This window comes from Mauremys reevesii, linkage group 4 (genome assembly GCF_016161935.1).
Source record: "Mauremys reevesii isolate NIE-2019 linkage group 4, ASM1616193v1, whole genome shotgun sequence".
NCBI classification, from domain to species: Eukaryota; Metazoa; Chordata; order Testudines; family Geoemydidae; genus Mauremys; species Mauremys reevesii.
Window position 1 is genome coordinate 149,837,759 of NC_052626.1, and position 19,966 is coordinate 149,857,724.

The following is a 19,966-nucleotide window of genomic DNA, read 5'->3' on the forward strand; positions in this document are numbered from 1 at the left end:
CAGTGTGGGTAGTTCTCTGAAAACATCCACTCACCGTGCAGCGGCCATCAAAAAAGCCAACTGCATGTTGGAATCATTATGAAAGGGATAGAGAATAAGACATTAAATGTCATATAGCCTCTGTATAAATCCATGGGACGTCCACACCTTGAGTACTGTGTGCAGATGTGGTCGCCCCATCTCAAAAAAGATACATTGGAATTGGAAAAGGTTCAGAAAAGAGCAACAAAAATAATAAGTCCATTCTATGCATCCGAAGAAGTGAGCTGCAGCTCACGAAAGCTCATGCTAAAATAAATTTGTTAGTCTTTAAGGTGCCACAAGTACTCCTGTTTTTTTTGCGGATACAGACTAACACGGCTGCTACTCTGAAACCAAAAATAATTAGGGGTCTGGAACGGCTTCCGTATGAGAGAGATTAATAAGACTGGGACTTTTCAGCTTGGAAAAGAGGCAACTAAGGGGGGATGTGATTGAGGTCTATAAAATCGTGACGGTTGTGGAGAAAGTAGCTAAGGACGTGTTGTTTACTCCTTCTCATAACACAAGAGCTAGGGGGCCACCCGATGAAATTAACAGGCAGCAGGTTTAAAACAAACCAAAGGAAGTATTTCTTCACACAACACACAGTTAACCTGTGGAACTCCTTGCCAGGGGATGTTGTGAAGGCCAAGACCATAACAAGGTTAAAAAAAATAGCTAAATTCATGGAGGACAGGTCCATCAATCGGTATTAGCCAGGCTGGGCAGGGATGGTGTCCCTGGCCTCTGTTTGCCAGAAGCTGGCAATGGGCGCAGAGGTTGGATCACTGGATGATTCCCTGGTCTGTTCATTCCCTCTGGGGCACCTGGCACTGGCCATTGTCGGCAGACAGGACACTGGGCTGGATGGACCTTTGGGCTGACCCAGTCTGGCCGTTCTTATGTTTTTATCTAACAGCTGGTTCGACAGCATAATAAATGCACCTCCCAGTGGAAGGAGCAGATTATACAACCAACGGCCTCTGGTCACCTCATTAGCATAAAATATTCACGCAAAGCAGTTCACATTAGCATAAGGCCTCCTGGACCCCACTCGGCCCACACTGAATTGTGCCCAACCTAAACCTCCCTCCATGTGCCATCAGGGTCGGGACCCAGGAGTTCTGGCTCCCAGCCCCCCCGCACGCACCCACCCACCCACCCAACCCCACTCCCCTTCTAGAGCCAGGAGAGAACCCAGGCATCCTGGCTCCCAGCCCCTCGCCCACTCCCCTCCTAGAGCCAGGAGAGAACCCAGGCATCCTGGCTCCCAGTCCGCTCCCCGCGATGCTAATGAAGAGACATTCCCATATGTAAAATAATTTAATCTGGATCATTCTCATATCATCTTTCTTCCTGGTTCAGGGCATGTCGCTGCGGGTCCCCCGGGGGGTATTCGTGCACCCCACATGGGACACAGCACCTCCTGCAGGGGAGCTACGCCACATCCACAGATCCCTACTCCCCACATGTGTCCATCTGTGCCCCATGGCACAGAGCTGCACTTCTCCAGCTGCTGGAGGGCAAGGCCCCGTGTCCCATCCCACGCCCCCCTGAGCCAGCCAGTCCCCTGCCCTAGTGCTGGGTCGGAGCCGCTTCTTCCAGTGCGTCAAACCACCATCATCGTCAAGGGGTGGCCGTAGCGTTGGGCCCTGGGGGGGCACAAACCCCATTTGGGGGCACATCGGGGGGGCCCGGGGCAGAGCATTAGACAGGGCCACCCATCCCAACTCAGGTGCCGTCTCCGGTGGTTTGGCGAAGCTGCAGCGGTTGTTTCAGATGCCCCATTTTGGGGGGCGGGGTCCATTTGTAGGGCAGTGGAGCTCCAGGGCAGCATGAGACGCTGGGGAATGTGAGCCCCATTTCTGGGGTCTCTCTGTGGGGCTCAGAGACAGCGGGAGGGGCATGAACCCCCAGTTCTGGGGTCTGCAGGGGGCAGCAGACACGGGGGGCATGAATGCACGTTTCCGGGGTCCCCCCAGCTCTCCTCCGAAGCAGTCGTTCTGGGGTTGCCCCCTGGCTCTGGAGGGGAGTCCTGCGGGGGTCCGCCCGCCCCCCCAGCTCAGCTGGGGGACAGGAGCGACTTGAGGGAGGACTGGCTGGTGGGCGCCAGGTTTTCGTAGCTGTGACACAGGCAGGTGCAGTCGGACGCAGCCTCGTCGTCGGAGCCGGGGAGCGGAGGGGGGTGCCGGGAGCTGTGGCCGGTGCAGATGAGCACCCCTGTGTGCCGATAGGCCACAGCCCAGGCCTCCCCCCCCAGGCACTGGCATCGGCACCGGGGGCCCACGGCGGAGGAGAAGGAGCCGGGCAGCCCCCCGCTCTTCTTCTGCACAAACAGGCAGGTCCTGCAGAGAAAGACCCAGAGCACGTGCTGCAGTGCTGGCGGCAGCCACAAGAGAGCAGTGCATCAAGCACCAGCCCCCACTCTCCTCCCAGAGCTGGGGAGAGAACCCAGGAGTCCTGGCTCCCACCCACCCTGTTCTAACCCACCAGTCCCCACTCCCCTCCCAGAGCTGGGGAGAGAACCCAGGAGTCCTGGCTCCCAGCCCCCTCTGCTCTAACCACTAGACCCCACTCCCCTCCAAGCACTGGGGATAGAACCCAGGAGTCCTGGCTCCCAGCCCCCACTGCTCTAACCCACCATGCCTGTCCCAGGATCTCACCTCTTCCGCAGGTGGTATGAGATGATGAGGAGCATGAGGAGGAAGGCCCCTGAAGCTGTGTACATCATCCAGCCTGGGAGAGAAGGAACAGGTAGAGATTATGTAGGACCTACAAAAATGGCTGACAAAGCACAGTATTTGTGAGTACGGGCAGTTGAATGCTAGCTGGTGGGGGAGACCCCTGGCAGAGTATGTAAGTGCAGCAGGGCCAGAATTGGGGTCAGTGGAGGGGAGAGGCCCCATGTCCCATTCCCTGTCCCGAGACCCAGCCAGTCTTCAGCCCTGGGGCGGGATCAGAGCCAGCGCCCCCTGGAGGGGAGAGGCCCTGTGTCCCATTCCCCACCCCCAGACCCAGCCAGTCTCCAGCTGTGGGGCTGGATCGAAGCCAGCCCCCCCTGGAGGAAAGAGGCCCCGTGTCCCATTCCCCACCTCCTGCCCCGATGGCTACATCGTCGGCGCTGTGGGTCCAGCTGGCGTTGAATTGGTCCGTGAAGGTTGGATGCAGCAGGTCACTGGGCAACGTCTGGGAGTCCCCCTCCGAGATCTCCAACATGGGGCCCTTCACCCCTGGTCAGAGAGAGTCAGCCGTGAGCCCCTAGCGCCGCCCCGGGGGCCAGCAGTCCCTGCGAGGGGAGAGCGCCTCCTGGGGAGCCCCCCTGCCCCACACCCCGCCGCACTGCGCCCCCTAGCGCCACACTGAGGCACCGGGGAGAGCCAGGGGAGAGCGCCCCCTGGGAACCCCCCCGCCCCACACCCCGCCGCACTGAGGCACCGGGGCCAGCCCTGACGGCCAGGGGAGAGCGCCCCCTGGGGAGCCCCCCTGCCCCACACCCCGCCGCACTGAGGCACTGGGGCCAGCCCTGACGGCCAGGGAGAGCACCCTGGGAGCCCCTACCCCACACCCCACTGCACTGCGCCCCCTAGCGCCGCACTGAGGCACCGGGGCCAGCCCTGACGGCCAGGGGAGAGCGCCCCCTGGGGACCCCCCCTGCCCCACACCCCGCGGCACTGCGCCCCCTAGCGCCGCACTGAGGCACCGGGGCCAGCCCTGACGGCCAGGGGAGAGCCCCTGGGAGCCCCTGCCCCACATCCCGCCGCACTACACTGAGGCACCGGGCCAGCCCTGACGGCCAGGGGAGAGCGCCCCCTGGGGACCCCCCCTGCCCCACACCCCGCCGCACTGAGGCACCGGGGCCAGCCCTGACGGCCAGGGGAGAGCGCCCCCTGGGGAGCCCCCCTGCCCCACACCCCGCCGCACTGCACCCCCTAGCGCCGCACTGAGGCACTGGGGCCAGCCCTGACGGCCAGGGGAGAGCGCCCCCTGGGGAGCCCCCCTGCCCCACACCCCGCCGCACTGCGCCCCCTAGCGCCGCACTGAGGCACCGGGGCCAGCCCTGACCCCCAGGGGAGAGCGCCCCCTGGGGACCCCCCTGCCCCACACCCCGCCGCACTGAGGCACTAGGGCCAGCCCTGACGGCCAGGGGAGAGCGCCCCCTGGGGAGCCCCCCGCCCTGGCGCTCTGCGGGGGGGATTAGACGGGAGGGGATTCCCTGGAGGGAATTTTCCCAGCTCCCACCGCATACCTGCTGCCAAGGAGTGACATCCCCCCCCAGCCCCCCTTCCCATGCAGGTGTTCAAGCACCTAATTACAGACCCCGGCTCCAGCCCCCAGGGCATCATTAGCAGCACCTGGGCTGAGGATCCGAGTTCAAAGGCAGCCCCCCACCCCTCACCCTGAGCCTGAGGTGGGTACAGCTTCCGAACCCTCTGTGGGCGTTACCCAGCCGCCCCTCCCCAGAGGGGCCGCGTCTCAGCGCCGGGAGAGGGGTCCCGGTAGGAACAGCCCCTGCCCCCCCAGATTCAGCTGCATCGCTCACCCCGGTAGGCCACGGCGAACCCCTGGGCATGCAGGAGCTGGTCGGAGCAGAAGCTGAGGACAAGGACGTCGGTGGGGAGGAGGAGGGCGGGGCCGGGGCGGTGATGCCCGTCAAACTGCGCCAGGAGGCGGCGGCTGCGCCCATCCCGCAGCTCCAGCCGGTCGTTGGGGTCCCGGATCTCGAAGATCTGGAAGCGGAGTTCCACGGCGCTGGAGCCCGGGGGGCGCAGGACCCAGGAACAATTGCTGTCGGGGCCGTAGTCGTCCGGGAAATCCGGGGAGTAGATGACCCCGGAGGGGGCACTGAAGTTCCCCTGGCAGGCCCCCACAGACACTGGAGGGGGGGAGAGCAGGGGTGAGCCACGGAGGGGAGGCCAACTGGGCTGAGGTGCAGAAAGGGCTAATGATCTGGGAGGATGGTGATCTGCAGCACAGCGCCCCCTAGTGCCGCACTGGGGCATTGGGACCAGCCCCGGCTGCCAGAGGAGAGCGCCCCCTGCTGATCCCCTGTTCCCTGCAGCACAGCGCCCCCTAGTGCCAACCTGGGGCATCGGGGCCAGCCCTGGCTGCCAGGGGAGAGCGCCCCCTGCTGAGCCCTGCCCCACTCCCTGCAGCACAGCGCCCCCTAGAGCCGCACTGGGGCCAGCCCTGGCTGCCAGGGGAGAGCGCCCCCTGCTGATCCCCCGCTCCCTGCAGCACAGCGCCCCCTAGTGCCGCACTGGGGCATTGGGGCCAGCCCTGGCCGCCAGGGGAGAGCGCCCCCTGCTGAGCCCTGCTCCCTGCAGCGCAGCCCCATACTCGTCTTCCCTAGATTCCCCCCCTTCTCCCCAGACCCCGCTCACCGTCGTAGACCCCGATGCGGCCGTCCCCCCCGCACAGCTCGCTGGCCTTGCCGAAGCAGACCTGGTCGCACTCCACGGCCCCCACGGGCTGGGCCCACCGCAGGTCCCCCTCGCTGCCGCAGAAGCAGGCGCATCCGGCCTCCACGCCGGCGAACTGCAGGGAACGAAGGGTTAAATCCACCTGCCCGGCTGCCGCCCAGGGCAGGGGACTGGCGGGCTCGGGGAGGGTCAGGGGGGGTTACCTTGTACCCCCGCTTCCGGCAGTATCGGATGCAGACTTGGATGGTCAGTTTGCTGGAGGTGCCGCTGCTGCCGCTCAGTGCCGGGGGGTTGCCGGAGTCCAGGAAGCAGCCGATGTACCCGGGCACTGAGGGGAGGAGAGACGGGGTTAGGGTGTAACGAGCCCCCCCCTCGCCCCCTGAAGCCCGGCACCCTGCCATTCCCTCCCCGCCGCGGCAGGGCCCGGCGCCCCCCGGCGCTCACTGTGGCAGCTGGGGATGTCGCAGTATTTCCAGTAGATCCCCTCCTCGGTCTCAAGGACGTAGCACCAGGGCTGGACGTCCCCATCCGGGTTCCGGCAGGCGTTGTGACTGCCCAGGCCCCACTCCCCGTTCGGGTACTTGGCCGTGTTGTAGGCGTGTTTCTGGGTCTGGTTCCAGTAGAGGCAGGGCTGGCCCCGGCCGTCGGGGGACGTGTGGTTCTGGGCCCCCCGGTAATCGGCGCCATTCACCGTGAAGCACTCGGAGGGCGCTAGAGGAGGAAAAAGAGAAGGGTTAGCGAACCCAGGAGTCCTGACTCCCAGCCCCCTCACTCTAGCCCACCAGACCCCAGAGAGAACCCAGGAGTCCTGGCTCCCAGCCCTCCCACTCTAACCACACTCCTCCCAGAGCTGGGGAGAGAACCCAGGAGTCCTGGCTCCCAGCACCTGTTCTAGCCCACCAGCCCCCACTCTGCTCCCAGAGCCGGGGAGAGAACCCAGGAGTCCTGCCATTTGGAAGCCAACCGAGCTATTTTGGTTTACACCAGCAGAGGACTGCAGGACTCCTGGGTTCTTTAACTGGAAGCCTTCTGGCTTGTTGCTCCACACTGGGATGTTGGAGTAGGTGAGTCGATGTAGTGGGGAAGATGCTGGAGGAATATTTTGGTCGTGGAGCCTTGAGGAACGAAGGACCAAGCGCTGTCTCCTACCCCAGACAACTCCAGCTGGAGGAGAAAGCCAGGGGTCGAGCGATGGATGGGGTCAACAGCCGTGTCTCCCTCCCGACCCCAGGGCGAATGGATGGCCATTCTTGGAACAAGCTTTGAGGAGCCACTGACAATTGCAAGACTGTCCTACACCCACATGGGATCCAGCAAAGGAGGGAGAAGATCCCATTGGGTGAGAGCACCAGAGAGGATGAAGGGCACAGGGAAAGATGAAGCATCTGAGAAGACACCGATGGCAAGCAGGTGCCATGCGACCCTTGGGCAGTAGCGAGTGGAAGCAGGGAGGTGACTTTACAGCAGTGGTGAGTCTGGCAGCAGAACATTGCGCCTCTTCCGGGGTGCACATTTTATAGAGAAGGTTGGAAGCCTGGAAAGGGAGCAGGGAAGAGCCAGGAAAATGATCCAATGGCTGGAGAAAATGCCTGACAGCGAGAGACTTAACAAGCTCGGTCTGTTGAGCATCTTGAAGAGATCAAGAGGTGACTTGAGCATGATGGACAAAGCACCTTCACAGGGAGAAAATCCATTCAAATCTATTAAAAAGCTCTTCAGATCGAGTGGCAGAAGGCAGAGAAAGAACCAATGGCTGGACGTTGAAGCCAGACAAATTCAGACTAGAAATGAACCACCCGGGTGATTATCCATTAGGAGAAACTCTCCAGGGAAATGGTGGGTTCTCCATTGCTTGGTGGCTTCACGTCAAGACTGGAGGTCTTCCTGGTGGAAGATACTTTAGTCAACACACACGTTATTCGGTTCAATACAGAGGGTCATTGGGCGAACGTCTCCTGCCTGGGTTATCTGGGAGGTCAGATGAGATGGTGCCTTCTGGCTTTAAGATGTTTGAAATCAATGGAAGATGACGGTTTGCATGGAGAATAGACAATGGGGAAGATGGAGGGATGGAGCAGGGGATGAAGATGCTGAGATGCTGGAAGGATGAAAGATGTTAGAAGTTGGAGGGAAGGATGGACCATCAGTGAAGAGGTTCATCCCATAGACTCAGAGGACACCTCAAAGGTCTGGAGAGTGGAGGGACGGGCAAGATGGAGACGTGCTCCTGTCTCTGGACGGCGCTTCTGGAAAACCCAGCCCAGGGCCGGCCATCAGCGCCGGAGCCCTTCCAAGCCACGAGAAGTTGCAGGGGGCCCTTCCTGGGGCGGTTATAATTAACGACTGGGCGTGACGATGCTGCCCAGCAGAGCCAGGGCTCAGAGCTCCGGCTTGCCCCGAGATGAATCAGAAGACGCCTCTAGCTGCAGGGCGGTGGAGGAGTTAGGTGTGACGGGACCGGATTACAGAGCAGTTTGTCAGGGAGGCTCCAGCCCCGGGTGATGGGGTGGCTCCATCTCTGCTGGGAGAACAGACAGTCTGGATGATCCTGTCCTGATAGCGAACAGGTAGATCAGCATATGAACAGCAGGTGATTACAAGGTAATGGTTAGAGCAGGGGGGCTGGGAGTCAGGACTCCTGGGTTCTCTGCCCAGCTCTGCCAAGTGAGTGGGGTCTAGTGGGTTAGAGTGTCGGGGGAGCCAGGACTCCTGGGTTCTATTTCTGGCTCTGGGAGGGGAGTGGGGTCTAGTGTCTGCCTGTTCCAGATTCCTGACAGCAGAGCTGTGGCAAGGCAGGGAGGGATCCGGGCCCATTTCATGGCCTGCCACATCTGGAAGGGCTGCGACAGCTGCTGCTGGAACAGCTGGAGTGCCTCCCTTCTGAGAGATGCTGGTCTGGGAGGGCGTGGGGGCGGGCAGCCCTGCCACACACCACGTCAACAGCACAGGAAACAGGATGTGGGGGCCATGACAGCCCTACGAGCACAGGGTAAAGAACACCCCACTCCCCTCCCAGAGCCCGGAGAGAACCCAGGAGTCCTGGCTCCCAGCCCCCCTGCTAGACCCCACTCCCCTCCCAGAGCCCAGAGAGAACCCAGGAGTCCTGGCTCCCAGCCCCCCTGCTAGACCCCACTCCCCTCCCAGAGCCCGGAGAGAACCCAGGAGTCCTGACTCCCAGCCCCCCTGCTCTACCCACTAGACCCCACTCCCCTCCCAGAGCCGGGGAGAGATCCCAGGAGTCCTGGCTCCCAGTCCCCCTGCTAGACCCCACTCCCCTCCCAGAGCCCAGAGAGAACCCAGGAGTCCTGGCTCCCAGCCCCCTCTGCTCTACCCACTAGACCCCACTCCCCTCCCAGAGCCGGGGAGAGAACCCAGGAGTCCTGGCTCCCAGCCCCCCTGCTCTACCCACTAGACCCCCCTGCCCTCCCAGAGCTGGGAATTCTGTCCTCAGCTCTGGGAGGGGAGTAGGGTCTAGTGAGTGTGAGCAGGGGGAGGTGGGGGCCTGGGAGCCAGGACTCCTGGGTTCTATCAAGTCTTTTCCCCAGCAAAGATGGAGATGCCCCATCGGGGCCCATCTAGCCCATTCCTCCTCCCCTCCGGGGCAGGATCATCCTCCCCCGCTGTGTAACCAGACCCCCCCTCACACACCTCCCTGTTTCAATGCCTCCGCAGCCACACGGGGCTCTGGGGACCGGCCCCACCTGTTGTCATGCATGAAAATAGCCGGTGTTATGATGGACAGGTGGTTGAGGGGGTGGCGCCGTGGGGGGCTCTGATCCCTCACAAGGGGCTTTGTGGGACGGGCACGGAGCCTGCCGCAGGAGGCGATAGGTTTCCTGGCGCCTGGCAGCTGGTCCATGCAGCTGTCCGCAGCCTTAGCTCCCAGCAGGGAGCAGGGGGGCGGTAAGAAACGGGGTTCACCCTGGGGGGGAGGGAAAAAGAGGAAGGGGGAGCCAGGACTCCTGGGTTCCTTCCCCGGCTCTGGGAGGGGAGTGGGGTCTAGTGGTTAGAGCAGGGGGGGCTGGGAGCCAGGACTCCTGGGTTCTCTCCCAGCTCTGGGAGGGGAGTGGTGTCTAGTGGTTAGAGCAGGGGGGCTGGGAGCCAGGACTCCTGGGTTCCTTCCCTGGCTCTGGGAGGGGAGTGGGGTCTAGTGGTTAGAGCGGGGGGGCTGGGAGCCAGGACTCCTGGGTTCTCTCCCCGGCTCTGGGAGGGGAGTGGGCTCTAGTGGTTAGAGCGGGGGGGGGGGGGTCTGGGAGGCAGGACTCCTGGGTTCTCTCCCCAGCTAATGGTTTAGAGCAGCCAGCTCTGGTCTGTGCCAAGCAGAGATTCCCCAAACTGGGCACAGTTTCCAGACATTGGTTCTGGGTTATAAAATGTGGCATCTCGTGGATCCTGGGCTGCCCTCTCCCCGGGTGGATGGGAGCTGAGTTTCCATTGCCCGGGGCTGCCTGACAAATAGATTTGTGGGGACTCCCCGAACCCCCCACTCCCTGGGGATACTGGGCAGGCCGGAGCTGCCACTCACACAGAGAGCTGGGGGGGGGGCTTGGTTCCCCTACAGCACGGCGCCCCCTTCCCAGCCTCACAGCACTGTGTATTACCCCATCTGTCTGCCAAGCCAGAACCCCACCCAGCCCTGCTTAGCCTGTTTCTTGGCCCTCGGCTAAACCCTCTCCAGAGCCTGTATTGTCTGGTCCCGTCGGGTCCCAAGGCAGGGACTGGCTGGCTCAGGGGGCCGGGGCCTGTCCCCTCTGGGGGGCCTGGCCGCCGTGGGGGGAGCTCTCTGGCTGGTGGGAGGTGGGCAGGCCGGGGATCCTCCTTCCACAGCTGACAGCCCTCTGCCCGGCCCTGCCCTCCTCCTCCAGGGCACCCACGCAGGAGGGGATCTCTGGGGAGTGGGGACTTTGGGGGTTATGGACCCCACCTCCCAATGCCCCCTCCAGGCTATAATGCTGCCCCCCTGCCCTTCATATACGCCCCCAGGTCAGCCTCTGCATGGGACACTGAAGCACAGAGATCTCCAGGGACAGAACCCAGGAGTCCTGGTTCCCAGCCTCCCCCCCTCTAACCACCAGGCCCCACTGCCCTCCCAGAGCCAGGGAAGAGAACCCAGGAGTCCTGGCTCCCAGCCCCCTGCTCTCACCCACCTGACCCCACTCCCCTCCCAGAGCTGGGAGAGAACCCAGGAGTCCTGGGGTCAGATGCAGGGACTCACCTTCTCCCTGGAGCCCAGCCGAGCTCCGCAGGAACAGAAGAAGGAATCCACGAATCCAGAACATCTCGACTCCAGGCGGCCCCGCCAGAAGGGGGAGCCAGTGCAGGGATCTGCCCCCTTATCCCAAGGGGCCGCCAGGGCGGGGGCAAGGTGGATCCAGTGCTCCTGGGATCCCAACTGATCCGGTGACCCCTGGGGAGCCTCTCCCAGGTCAGTGCAGGGAGGGGGAGGAAGCAGATTCCCAGGGTAGATCCCAGGGTCCCGTTGTCCTGGGAGATCCAGGATCCCAGTGGATCCCGAGTCCTGGCCAGGCTGCGGTCCCAGTGGATCTCGTGACTGGACGGATCAAGCCCCGGGGGGGTTCTGAGGGGAACGTGGGCTGCGGTCCCAGGTGGATCCTTTCATGAGTGGATCCCAGTGGGTCCCCTCCCGGGATCCCACTCCTCGTGTGCCGAGACCCAGTGGATCCTGTGCTGGGTCCGCTCCGGTTCAGCCCCCGGGGGCTCGGATCCCGTCCTGGGTCCCACGATCCGGTTCTGGTCCCCGCGCTGCGATCTGCCCCGAAGCCGGCTCCGATCCGGAGCCCCCTGCCCCACCTGCCCTGCCCCGCCGGGGGCGGGGGGGTGGCGAGAGCCGGGCTAGGGGGCTGGCAGGGTCCGATGCCCCGCACAAGGGGCGCGCAGCTCCCCGCTGGGCTCTGCCTGCTCCATTACCCCGTCTCCAGCCCCGCTCCTGGGACACGGAGTCTCCCCGCCCCCCCGGGACGTCCCAGCTCCCCCCTCCACGCCCACGGGGAGGGCCCACGCCGCCTCACATCTCCCGCAGCCCTTGAAATCCGAGCCCTGCCTGGGATGCCGGCCAGGCGGCTGGGAGCGGCAGCCATCCGCCCGCCCCCGAGCCCGGGGGGAGAACCCAGGCGTCCTGACCCCCCCGCGCTAACCCACTAGACCCCACTTCCCTCCGAGCCGGGAGAGAACCCAGGCGTCCTGCCCGCCCCCGCGCTAACCCACTAGACCCCACTTCCCTCCGAGCCGGGGAGAGAACCCAGGCGTCCTGCCCCCGCCCAGCTCTAACCCACTAGACCCCACTTCCCTCCGAGCCGGGAGAGAACCCAGGCGTCCTGCCCCCCCACCCCCGCGCTAACCCACTAGACCCCACTTCCCTCCGAGCCGGGAGAGAACCCAGGCGTCCTGCCCCCGCGCTAACCCACTGGACCCCACTTCCTCCCAGCCGGGAGAGAACCCAGGAGTCCTGCCCCCCCGCGCTAACCCACTAGACCCCACTTCCCTCCCAGCCGGGAGAGAACCCAGGCGTCCTGCCCCCCCCCCCCCGCGCTAACCCACTAGACCCCACTTCCCTCCCAGCCGGGAGAGAACCCAGGCTTCCTGCCCCCCCCCCGCGCGCTAACCCACTAGACCCCACTTCCTCCCAGCCGGGAGAGAACCCAGGCGTCCTGCCTCCCCCGGCTCTAACCCACTAGACTCCACTTCCCCCGAGCCGGGAGAGAACCCCGGCGTCCTGCCCCCCCCCCCCCGCTCTAACCCACTAGACCTCACTTCCCTCCGAGCCGGGAGAGAACCCAGGCGTCCTGCCCCCCCCCTCTAACCCACTAGACCCCACTTCCCTCCGAGCCCGGAGAGCACCCAGGCGTCCTGCCCCCCCCCCGCGCGAACCCACTAGACCCCACTTCCCTCCCAGCCGGGAGAGAACCCAGGCATCCTGCCCCCCCCCCCGCTATAAACCACAAGACCCCCCTTACCTCCCATCCGGGAGAGAACCCAGGCGGCCTGCCCCCCCCCCCCCCCGAACCCACTAGACCCCACTTCCCTCCGAGCAGGGAGAGAACCCAGGCGTCCTGCCCCCCCGCGTTAACCCACTTGGCCCCACTTCCCTCCCAGCCGGGAGAGAACCCAGGCGTCCTGGCTCCCAGCCCCCCCTGCTCTGACCCACTAGACCCTGGTCAGATCCAGTCTGGGCTACCAGGGGTCTGCAGGTCAGGAGTGAGGGGCACCGGCAGTGCTGGGGGGGGGGCAGGGCTGGGCTGGCAGGGGCGGCGGGTCGGGAGTGAGGGGCACCGGCAGAGCTGGGGGGGGCAGGGCTGGGCTGGCAGGGGCTGCGGGTTGGGAGTGAGGGGCACCGGCAGAGCTGGGGCAGGGCTGGGCTGGCAGGTCGGGAGTGGGGCACCGGGCCGGCTGCGGGGGGGGGGGGGGCTGCTGGGGGGGGCTGCGGGTCGGGAGTGAGGGGCACCGGCAGGGCTGGGCGGTTGGGGGACGGGGGGGCAGGGGCGTCCCTGTCTGAGCGACTGGCGTCGGGGGGTTTCCGCGCAGGGAGAACAGAGCCGCTGGGCGTCAGGGCCTGCGGGGACCTGTTCTGGGAACGGAGGCCCCAGAATCCCCTGGGGCAGGGCGGGGGGTGGGGGCTGCAGGTGGGAGCTGGGAGAGGGATGAAGGGAGAGTCAACCACAAACCCCAAGGAGAGAACCCAGGAGTCCTGGCTCCCAGCCCACCCCCACCCCGCTCCAACGACTAGACCCCACTCCCCCCAGGCGTCCCCCCAGCCTCCCTGCTGCTGCCCCCCGCCGGCCGCGGGCACCCACCGCCTGGCCGGCCCACCCCACGCCTGCTACGCCAACCCCCCGAACGGCTCCGATCCGCCGCCAGCCTTGTCTACACCCGAAACGCTCCAGCACCGTGTAGACACGACCTGGGCCGGCTGGGCCGCTCGGCGGAGTGAATCCGCCCCGGGAGGATTCTGCCGTCCACCGAGCGCCGTCCGCCCCGGGGGTCAGGCTGGTAAATCTACGTCTCCTGGGGGGGGGCAGGAGATTCACCCCCCCGCGAGCGACGGAGCCGACTTAATTCGCAGGCCTCGTATCCCACAGAACCGGCCACGAGGGGGACGTGCGGGAGACGCGCCTTGTCCCACTTCGAATCACACCAGGACGCTCCGCCAGAGAGGTGGTCGCACCACGGAACGGGCCCCCCAACTCCACTATGGAAATAACGCCCCCTCCAAGCACCCCCTGGCCCTCACCCGACTCTGCAACCCAAACCCCATCTCCCTGAGGCTGGGGGGGGACCCCCAGAGCTCACAGTGCAGGAGGGGAGAGGGTGTCTCTCCAGCAGGGGGCGCTCTCCCTCGCAATCAGTACTGACCCGGACTCCTGGGTTCTCTCCCCAACTCTGGGAGGGGAGTGGGGGCTGGTGGGTTGGAGCAGGGGGGGCTGGGAGCCAGGACTCCTGGGTTCTCTCCCTCTCTCCCGGGCTCTGAGAGGGGAGTGGGGGCTGGTGGGTCAGAGCAGGGGGGCTGGGCATTAGCACGAGGCCTTGAGGAGCCACAAAGCCAGCGGCTGGCCCAAGGCTGCCAGAGACACCCCCAGCTGGGACATTTTCCCCTCTGGTTCTGGGAGCTGGAAGGGTGACCCCCCCGGGGGCGTCGCACGCCAGGCAGTGCCGTGAGGGGGAGGGGGGCTGTTTGATCGGGTTGCTGGGGGGATCTAACCGGTTATCCCACGTACACGTAGAGGAACTGCTGAGAAATAACCAGGCTCAAAGATGGGATCTGGCCGCCCTAGTCCCAGGAAGGTGTCAGGTACCCCCAGCCAGTGCCCGTCTCCTCGGGGTCGGGAGGAACCAGGCGCACCCCTCGGCTGGGCGCCACTCCCTTGTCTTGTGCCGATGGGCTGCAGGGCCGCGTCGGGGCTTCAGAACTGCCCCGTGGCGACCGGGCTCCGGAGATCCCGTCCACACGGCACTGAGTGCCCGAGCCTGGGGGGCCACGTCCGGGCTCCGGAGATCCCGTCCACACGGCGCTGAGCGCCCGAGCCTGGGGGGCCACGTCCGGGCTCCGGAGATCCCGTCCACACGGCACTGAGTGCCCGAGCCTGGGGGGCCACGTCCGGGCTCCGGAGATCCCGTCCACACGGCGCTGAGCGCCCGAGCCTGGGGGGCCACGTCCGGGCTCCGGAGATCCCGTCCACACGGCGCTGAGCGCCCGAGCCTGGGGGGCCACGTCCGGGCTCCGGAGATCCCGTCCACACGGCGCTGAGCGCCCGAGCCTGGGGGCCGCGTCCGGGCTCCGGAGATCCCGTCCACACGGCGCTGAGTGCCCGAGCCTGGGGGCCGCGTCCGGGCTCCGGAGATCCCGTCCACACGGCGCGGTGGGCCCGAGCCTGGGGGCCGCGTCCGGGCTCCGGAGATCCCGTCCACACGGCACTGAGTGCCCGAGCCTGGGGGGCCGCATCCGGGCTCCGGAGATCCCGTCCACACGGCGCTGAGTGCCCGAGCCTGGGGGGCCACGTCCGGGCTCCGGAGATCCCGTCCACACGGCGCTGAGTGCCCGAGCCTGGGGGGCCACGTCCGGGCTCCGGAGATCCCGTCCACACGGCACTGAGCGCCCGAGCTCCGGAGATCCCGTCCACACGGCACTGAGTGCCCGAGCCTGGGGGCCGCGTCCGGGCTCCGGAGATCCCGTCCACACGGCGCTGAGTGCCCGAGCCTGGGGGGCCACGTCCGGGCTCCGGAGATCCTGTCCACATGGCGGTTCTGCAGCCCCGCAGGCCGAGCACCGGGAGCACCGAGCCCCAGGGTCCCGGCTCGCCGGGGAGACGGGCCCGGTAGGTTCTCGGCGTGCCCGGGCCGGGCTCTGTCGGCCTGTAGGATGCAGGGAGCCACCGCCCTGCCCTGGTCTGGCTCCTGGGTCTGACTCCGGGTGGAATTTCGCTGGGGGTCACCGGCCTCCGGCGTCTCAGGGTCACACCAAATAGCCGCCCGGCAGCGGTGCCGGCCTCTGTGACAAGTGTCATGTACCCCTCACAGATGAGGGTGATAATTCTTCAGGGTACGGAGGGGCCGGGACCCAAACCCAATTTCCTTGAGGCTGGGGGGAACCCAGGGCTGAGGTCGCAGGAGGGGAGGGGGTGCTCTCCCCTCGCAGTCAGTGCTGACCAGGACTCCTGGGTTCTCTCCCTGGCTCTGGGAGGGGAGGGGAGTGGGGGCTGGTGGGTTAGAGCAGGGGAGGCTGGGAGCCAGGACTCCTGGGTTCTCTCCTCAGCTCTGGGAGGGGAGTGGGGGCTGGTGGGTTAGAGCAGGGAAGGCTGGGAGCCAGGACTCCTGGGTTCTCTCCCCGGCTCTGGGAGCAGGAGGGGAGCTGGAATTTGGTGTGGGGGTGGGACCAGGGGCCCGGCTGCCTCTGGGAAGAGTGCGTGGGGGGGAAGAGGTTGTGTGGGGGCTTTCGATGATCCCACCCTCACCCCGCCGGCACCGGGAACCGGTTGGGCAACTCCGCCCTGTGGGGCTGGCACCAGAGAGACAGCGCGTAATGAGAGAGTGTGAACAGAGTGGGCCTTGGGGCAGGCGGGGCTGGGAGCCAGGACTCCTGGGTTCTTTCTCTGCCTCTGGGAGGGGAGCAGTGTCTAGCGGTTGGGGGGGGCTGGCAGCCAGGACTCCTGGGTTCTTTCCCAGTTCTGAGGGGCTGGATGGAGGTAGGGGGCTGAGGCTAAAAGCTGTGGAACGGGGTGGGGCCTGGGCTCATTCTGGGGCATCCTGCTCACATTTCCACAACCCTCTAATCTCTCCCATCTTTCTGCTGCAGGGTCCCCCAGTTCCTCCTCCAGGGAGTCCCCCGCAATCCCCAGGGGCTGGGAAGGAACTTCCCGAGGTACATGACAAGAGGGGTGCCGCGCCGGACGCCAACCCTGGGAATGGGATAAGCCAGCCCTGCCGGCGGCGGAGGGCCTGCCCTGGGCAGCCCCACGGCAGGCCCAGCCGAGGAGACGCCCCGGTGCTGGGAGGTCCAGTGGCAGAAGGTTCCACAGGCCCAGTCTGAGAGGGGAGACGGGACATCGGCCAGGAGACAGCACCAGGGCCTGTCAGGCTCGCGCCTGCCCGTCACCCTGAGGGGAGCTTGACATGACTCACGCCAAGGCCTGTAGCAGCCTGGAGGCCAGCCGTGCTGAGCATTATGGGAAGGCAAAGGAGGCCATCTTGGGAGAGCAGTTGATGTGACTCTCAGCGGCCAGGCCTACAGCAGCCTGGAGGCCAGACACAACAAGAATCATGGGAAGGCAAAGGCAGCCATCTTGGGTGAGGGCAAGGCAGCCATCTTGAGTGACCATGTGCGATGGCTCATGCCAGCCCTCGGCACCAAGGCCTATGGGAGGCTGGAGACGTCCAGGGTAATGGGACGGTAAAGGCGGACATCTTGGGCACAGGCAAGGCGACCATCTTGGAAGAGCAGTTGATGCCACTCACGCCAACCTTGAGCACAGAGGCTTATAGCGGCCTGGGGGTCGGCGCTGGTAAGGGCTATGAGACGGCAAAGGCGGCCATATTGCGAGCGGACAAGGAAGCCATCTTGGGAGAGAAGTTGACACGATTCACACCAATCTTCAGCCGTGAGTCCATCTTCCTCCTGCTGGGAGACTGGGGGTTGGGGTGAGAGGCCACCTCACCCAGGGGATTGTAGGTAGGGGCAGACACATTCCCATTGGCTTCACTGGACGTTGGCTCCCACCCATAATGCATGTGGTCATAGCGCCATCCGGTGGCTAAAAACAAACCATCACTTTCTAAAGTTTGGAGGGAACAAAACCTACTTTGTTAATTTCCTTCTATAAAAATGTTTGTGAAAGCTTGCTAATTTCTTTTCTTCTTTTTTTTGCAGGAAAAAAATTGATGTTTGCCATTCTTTCTAACCACATGGGGGGGGAGGGGGGATATCCATTTTTTTTGTCATTTCTGTCTAAATAAAATTTGGGGGACAAACACCAGTTTTTTTCAATCTTTTCTAATTTTTTGTGGGAAAGGCCAATTTTTGTCATTCTTTATACAAAAAAAAAATGAGGGAGAAATTTCCATCTTTTGTCTTTTCTTTATAAATGTTGCCGGAAGCAAATCTGATGTGTTCATTTCTCTCTCTCTCTCTCTCTTTTTTTTTCCAGCAAACCTCCTAGTTTTTGTCATTTTGTTCTAAAATTTTGGGGGTGGCCCCCCCTCCCCTTTTTGGCCTTTCTTTCGACCCTTTCATAGCTAACACCGAGTTCTTTGGACCAGCCCTGGCAGAAATTCCCACTTTGTCACGTGTTCCCCCAATGCATAACAGACACCCCAAGTGTCTCTTTCTTTCTTTCTTTCTTTCTTTCAGTTGTGACTCTCATGGGCTAGAAAACCAAGGGCCATTTACGCCGGTATCCCACCTCCTCCCTGTCCCCCAGGATCAGACCCATGGGCCCATCTAGCCCCGTATCTGGTTTCTCGCAGTAGCCAGTCCCAGCTGCTTCAGAGGAATGTACAAGGGCCCCCCCCAGTGGACAGCTGTGGCATCACATGCCAGGAAAAATTGGCTCCTGACCACCCTCAGCTAGTGGTTATTCTGAGCTCTGAAGCATGAGTGTTAAACCACTGCCAGTCATTTTAGTCCTTTCTTGCCTAACTCTGGATAGTTTGATTTTTTTTTTGCCTATGATGCCTATTAAACTCTAGTTATTGGCAATTTCTGTTGGCAATGAGGTCTGCAGGTTTACGATGATGTGTGGGAACCTGAATAATCTGTTTTGTGGAAAATTCTGTGATTTTGCAAATTTTTTTCCATTCCAAATTAGTAAAAACAAAAAAATATATTTTCCATGAAAAGCAATTTTTTAGAACATTTCATTTTAGGTCAATCAAAAATGTTTCATTTACATAAAATCATTTCAATTTTGATTATTTAAAATTCAGGGCTGCCGGAGGGGGGCAAGTGGGGCAATTTTCCCCAGGCCCCGTAGGGGCCCCCATAAGAATACAGTATTCTATAGTATTGCAACTTTATTTTTATGGAATGGGCCCCCGAAATTGCTTTGCCCTGGGCCCCCTGAATCCTCTGGGCGGCCCTGTTAAAATTTGCTATTATAATTTAATCACTCAAATGAAATAAGTTTCAAAGTAAAATCAACATGTTTCATATATTACATTTTTATCAGGGAATGCTGGTACATGTCAGTTTCACCAAACATGCACCAACTGATGAACAAATATTCCCATCGCTAATAATCAAAATGCACAGCTAGGCAAAATCAGTAAAACGCTGGGTTTGGACTGAGTGGAGTTTGATTTAAAGATATTTACTTTGCAAACGTTGACCTAGGATGCTGACAATTTGTTTTGATGTTTATAAAGCTTTAACGCTTTCAATCAAACACCTGCTGTCGTTAAATAATGATCATTTCATCCTTCCCCTATAAGTCTCTGCAACTGTGAAAATTTAAATAGATAAAAATGGAGGGAAAACATGTAAACCCCATAATTTTGCACACCTGTGAAAATTTCAATGGGAAGAACTGAAAATAAAACAAACATTGATATTTTCCGACATAAAAAGTAAAAATCGAGTTCCACCAAGCCTGTTTATAAAGATGGCTGGTGTCATTAGCCCCATTGTACAGATGAGGAAACTGAGGCCAGGAAAGGGACTTGCCTGAGGTCACACATGGAAACTGTGGCTGAGCAAGGATACAACCCAGGCATCCTGAGTCCCAGTCCGGAGTCTTTACCCATCAGCTCGTCATGCTCCTAGCTCAGCGCACAGGTACAGACCTGCGGGAGGTAGCAGAGGACAGTGACCTCAGCTGAGCGGAAGGGGGGCTGGGAACCAAAGAAAGACTGATGGGTAAATGGAACAGAAAGCCAGGGGCTGGCGGGATGAGAGCCCAGGGCTACAGGCGGGAAGGAGTTTGCCTGGCTAGCCAGCCCTGGCGTGGGAATCCCCGGGAAACAACCAGAGGAGCGGGGCGGCGGGTGGTGGTGGTGTTTGAATCCCGGATTGGTCGGTCTGCCCGTCTGTCAGGACCGTTCCTCGTTCGTCATATTCCGACATTCCGTCTGTCTAGGTTGTGTCTGTCCATCTGGCTGTGTTGTGTCCGTCTGTCTAGGTTGTGTGTGACTGTCCATATTCTGTCTGTCCATCTGGCTGTGTTGTGTCCGTCTGTCTGTGTTGTGTCCGTCTGTCTAGGTTGTGTGTGTCTGTCCAGGTTGTGTCTGTCCATCTGGCTGTGTTGTGTCCATCTGTCTAGGTCAAGGGTTGGCAAACTATGGGCCGGATCCGGCCCGCCAGCTGTTTTAAGCCGGCCCTCGAGCTCCCACTGGGGAGCAGGGTCTGGGGCTTGCCCCGCTCCAGCTGGGGAGCAGCGTCGGGGGCCGCTCCATGTGGCTCCCGGAAGCCGCGGCATGGCCCCGCTCTGGCTCCTACGCGCTCCAATGGCCCCCTCCGGCGCTCCAATGGAGAGGGGACGTGCTGCTGCTTCCAGGAACTGCCTGAGGTAAGCCCCACCTGG

General features: G+C 62.5%; 1 protein-coding gene across 1 annotated transcript; it reads right to left on the reverse strand.

Moving 5' to 3' along the window:
* Window positions 1–1,358: 1,358 nt before the first annotated feature.
* KREMEN2 (kringle containing transmembrane protein 2) lies at window positions 1,359–11,397 on the reverse strand. The gene is made up of 8 exons (XM_039534276.1): window positions 10,657–11,397; window positions 5,886–6,152; window positions 5,645–5,769; window positions 5,403–5,556; window positions 4,562–4,894; window positions 3,114–3,251; window positions 2,685–2,757; window positions 1,359–2,366 (listed from the first exon to the last, which is right to left on the reverse strand). The coding sequence occupies exons 1-8, from the start codon at window positions 10,718–10,720 to the stop codon at window positions 2,084–2,086; spliced, it is 1,437 nt and encodes a 478-aa protein (XP_039390210.1). The 5' UTR covers window positions 10,721–11,397; the 3' UTR covers window positions 1,359–2,083.
* Window positions 11,398–19,966: the final 8,569 nt, after the last annotated feature.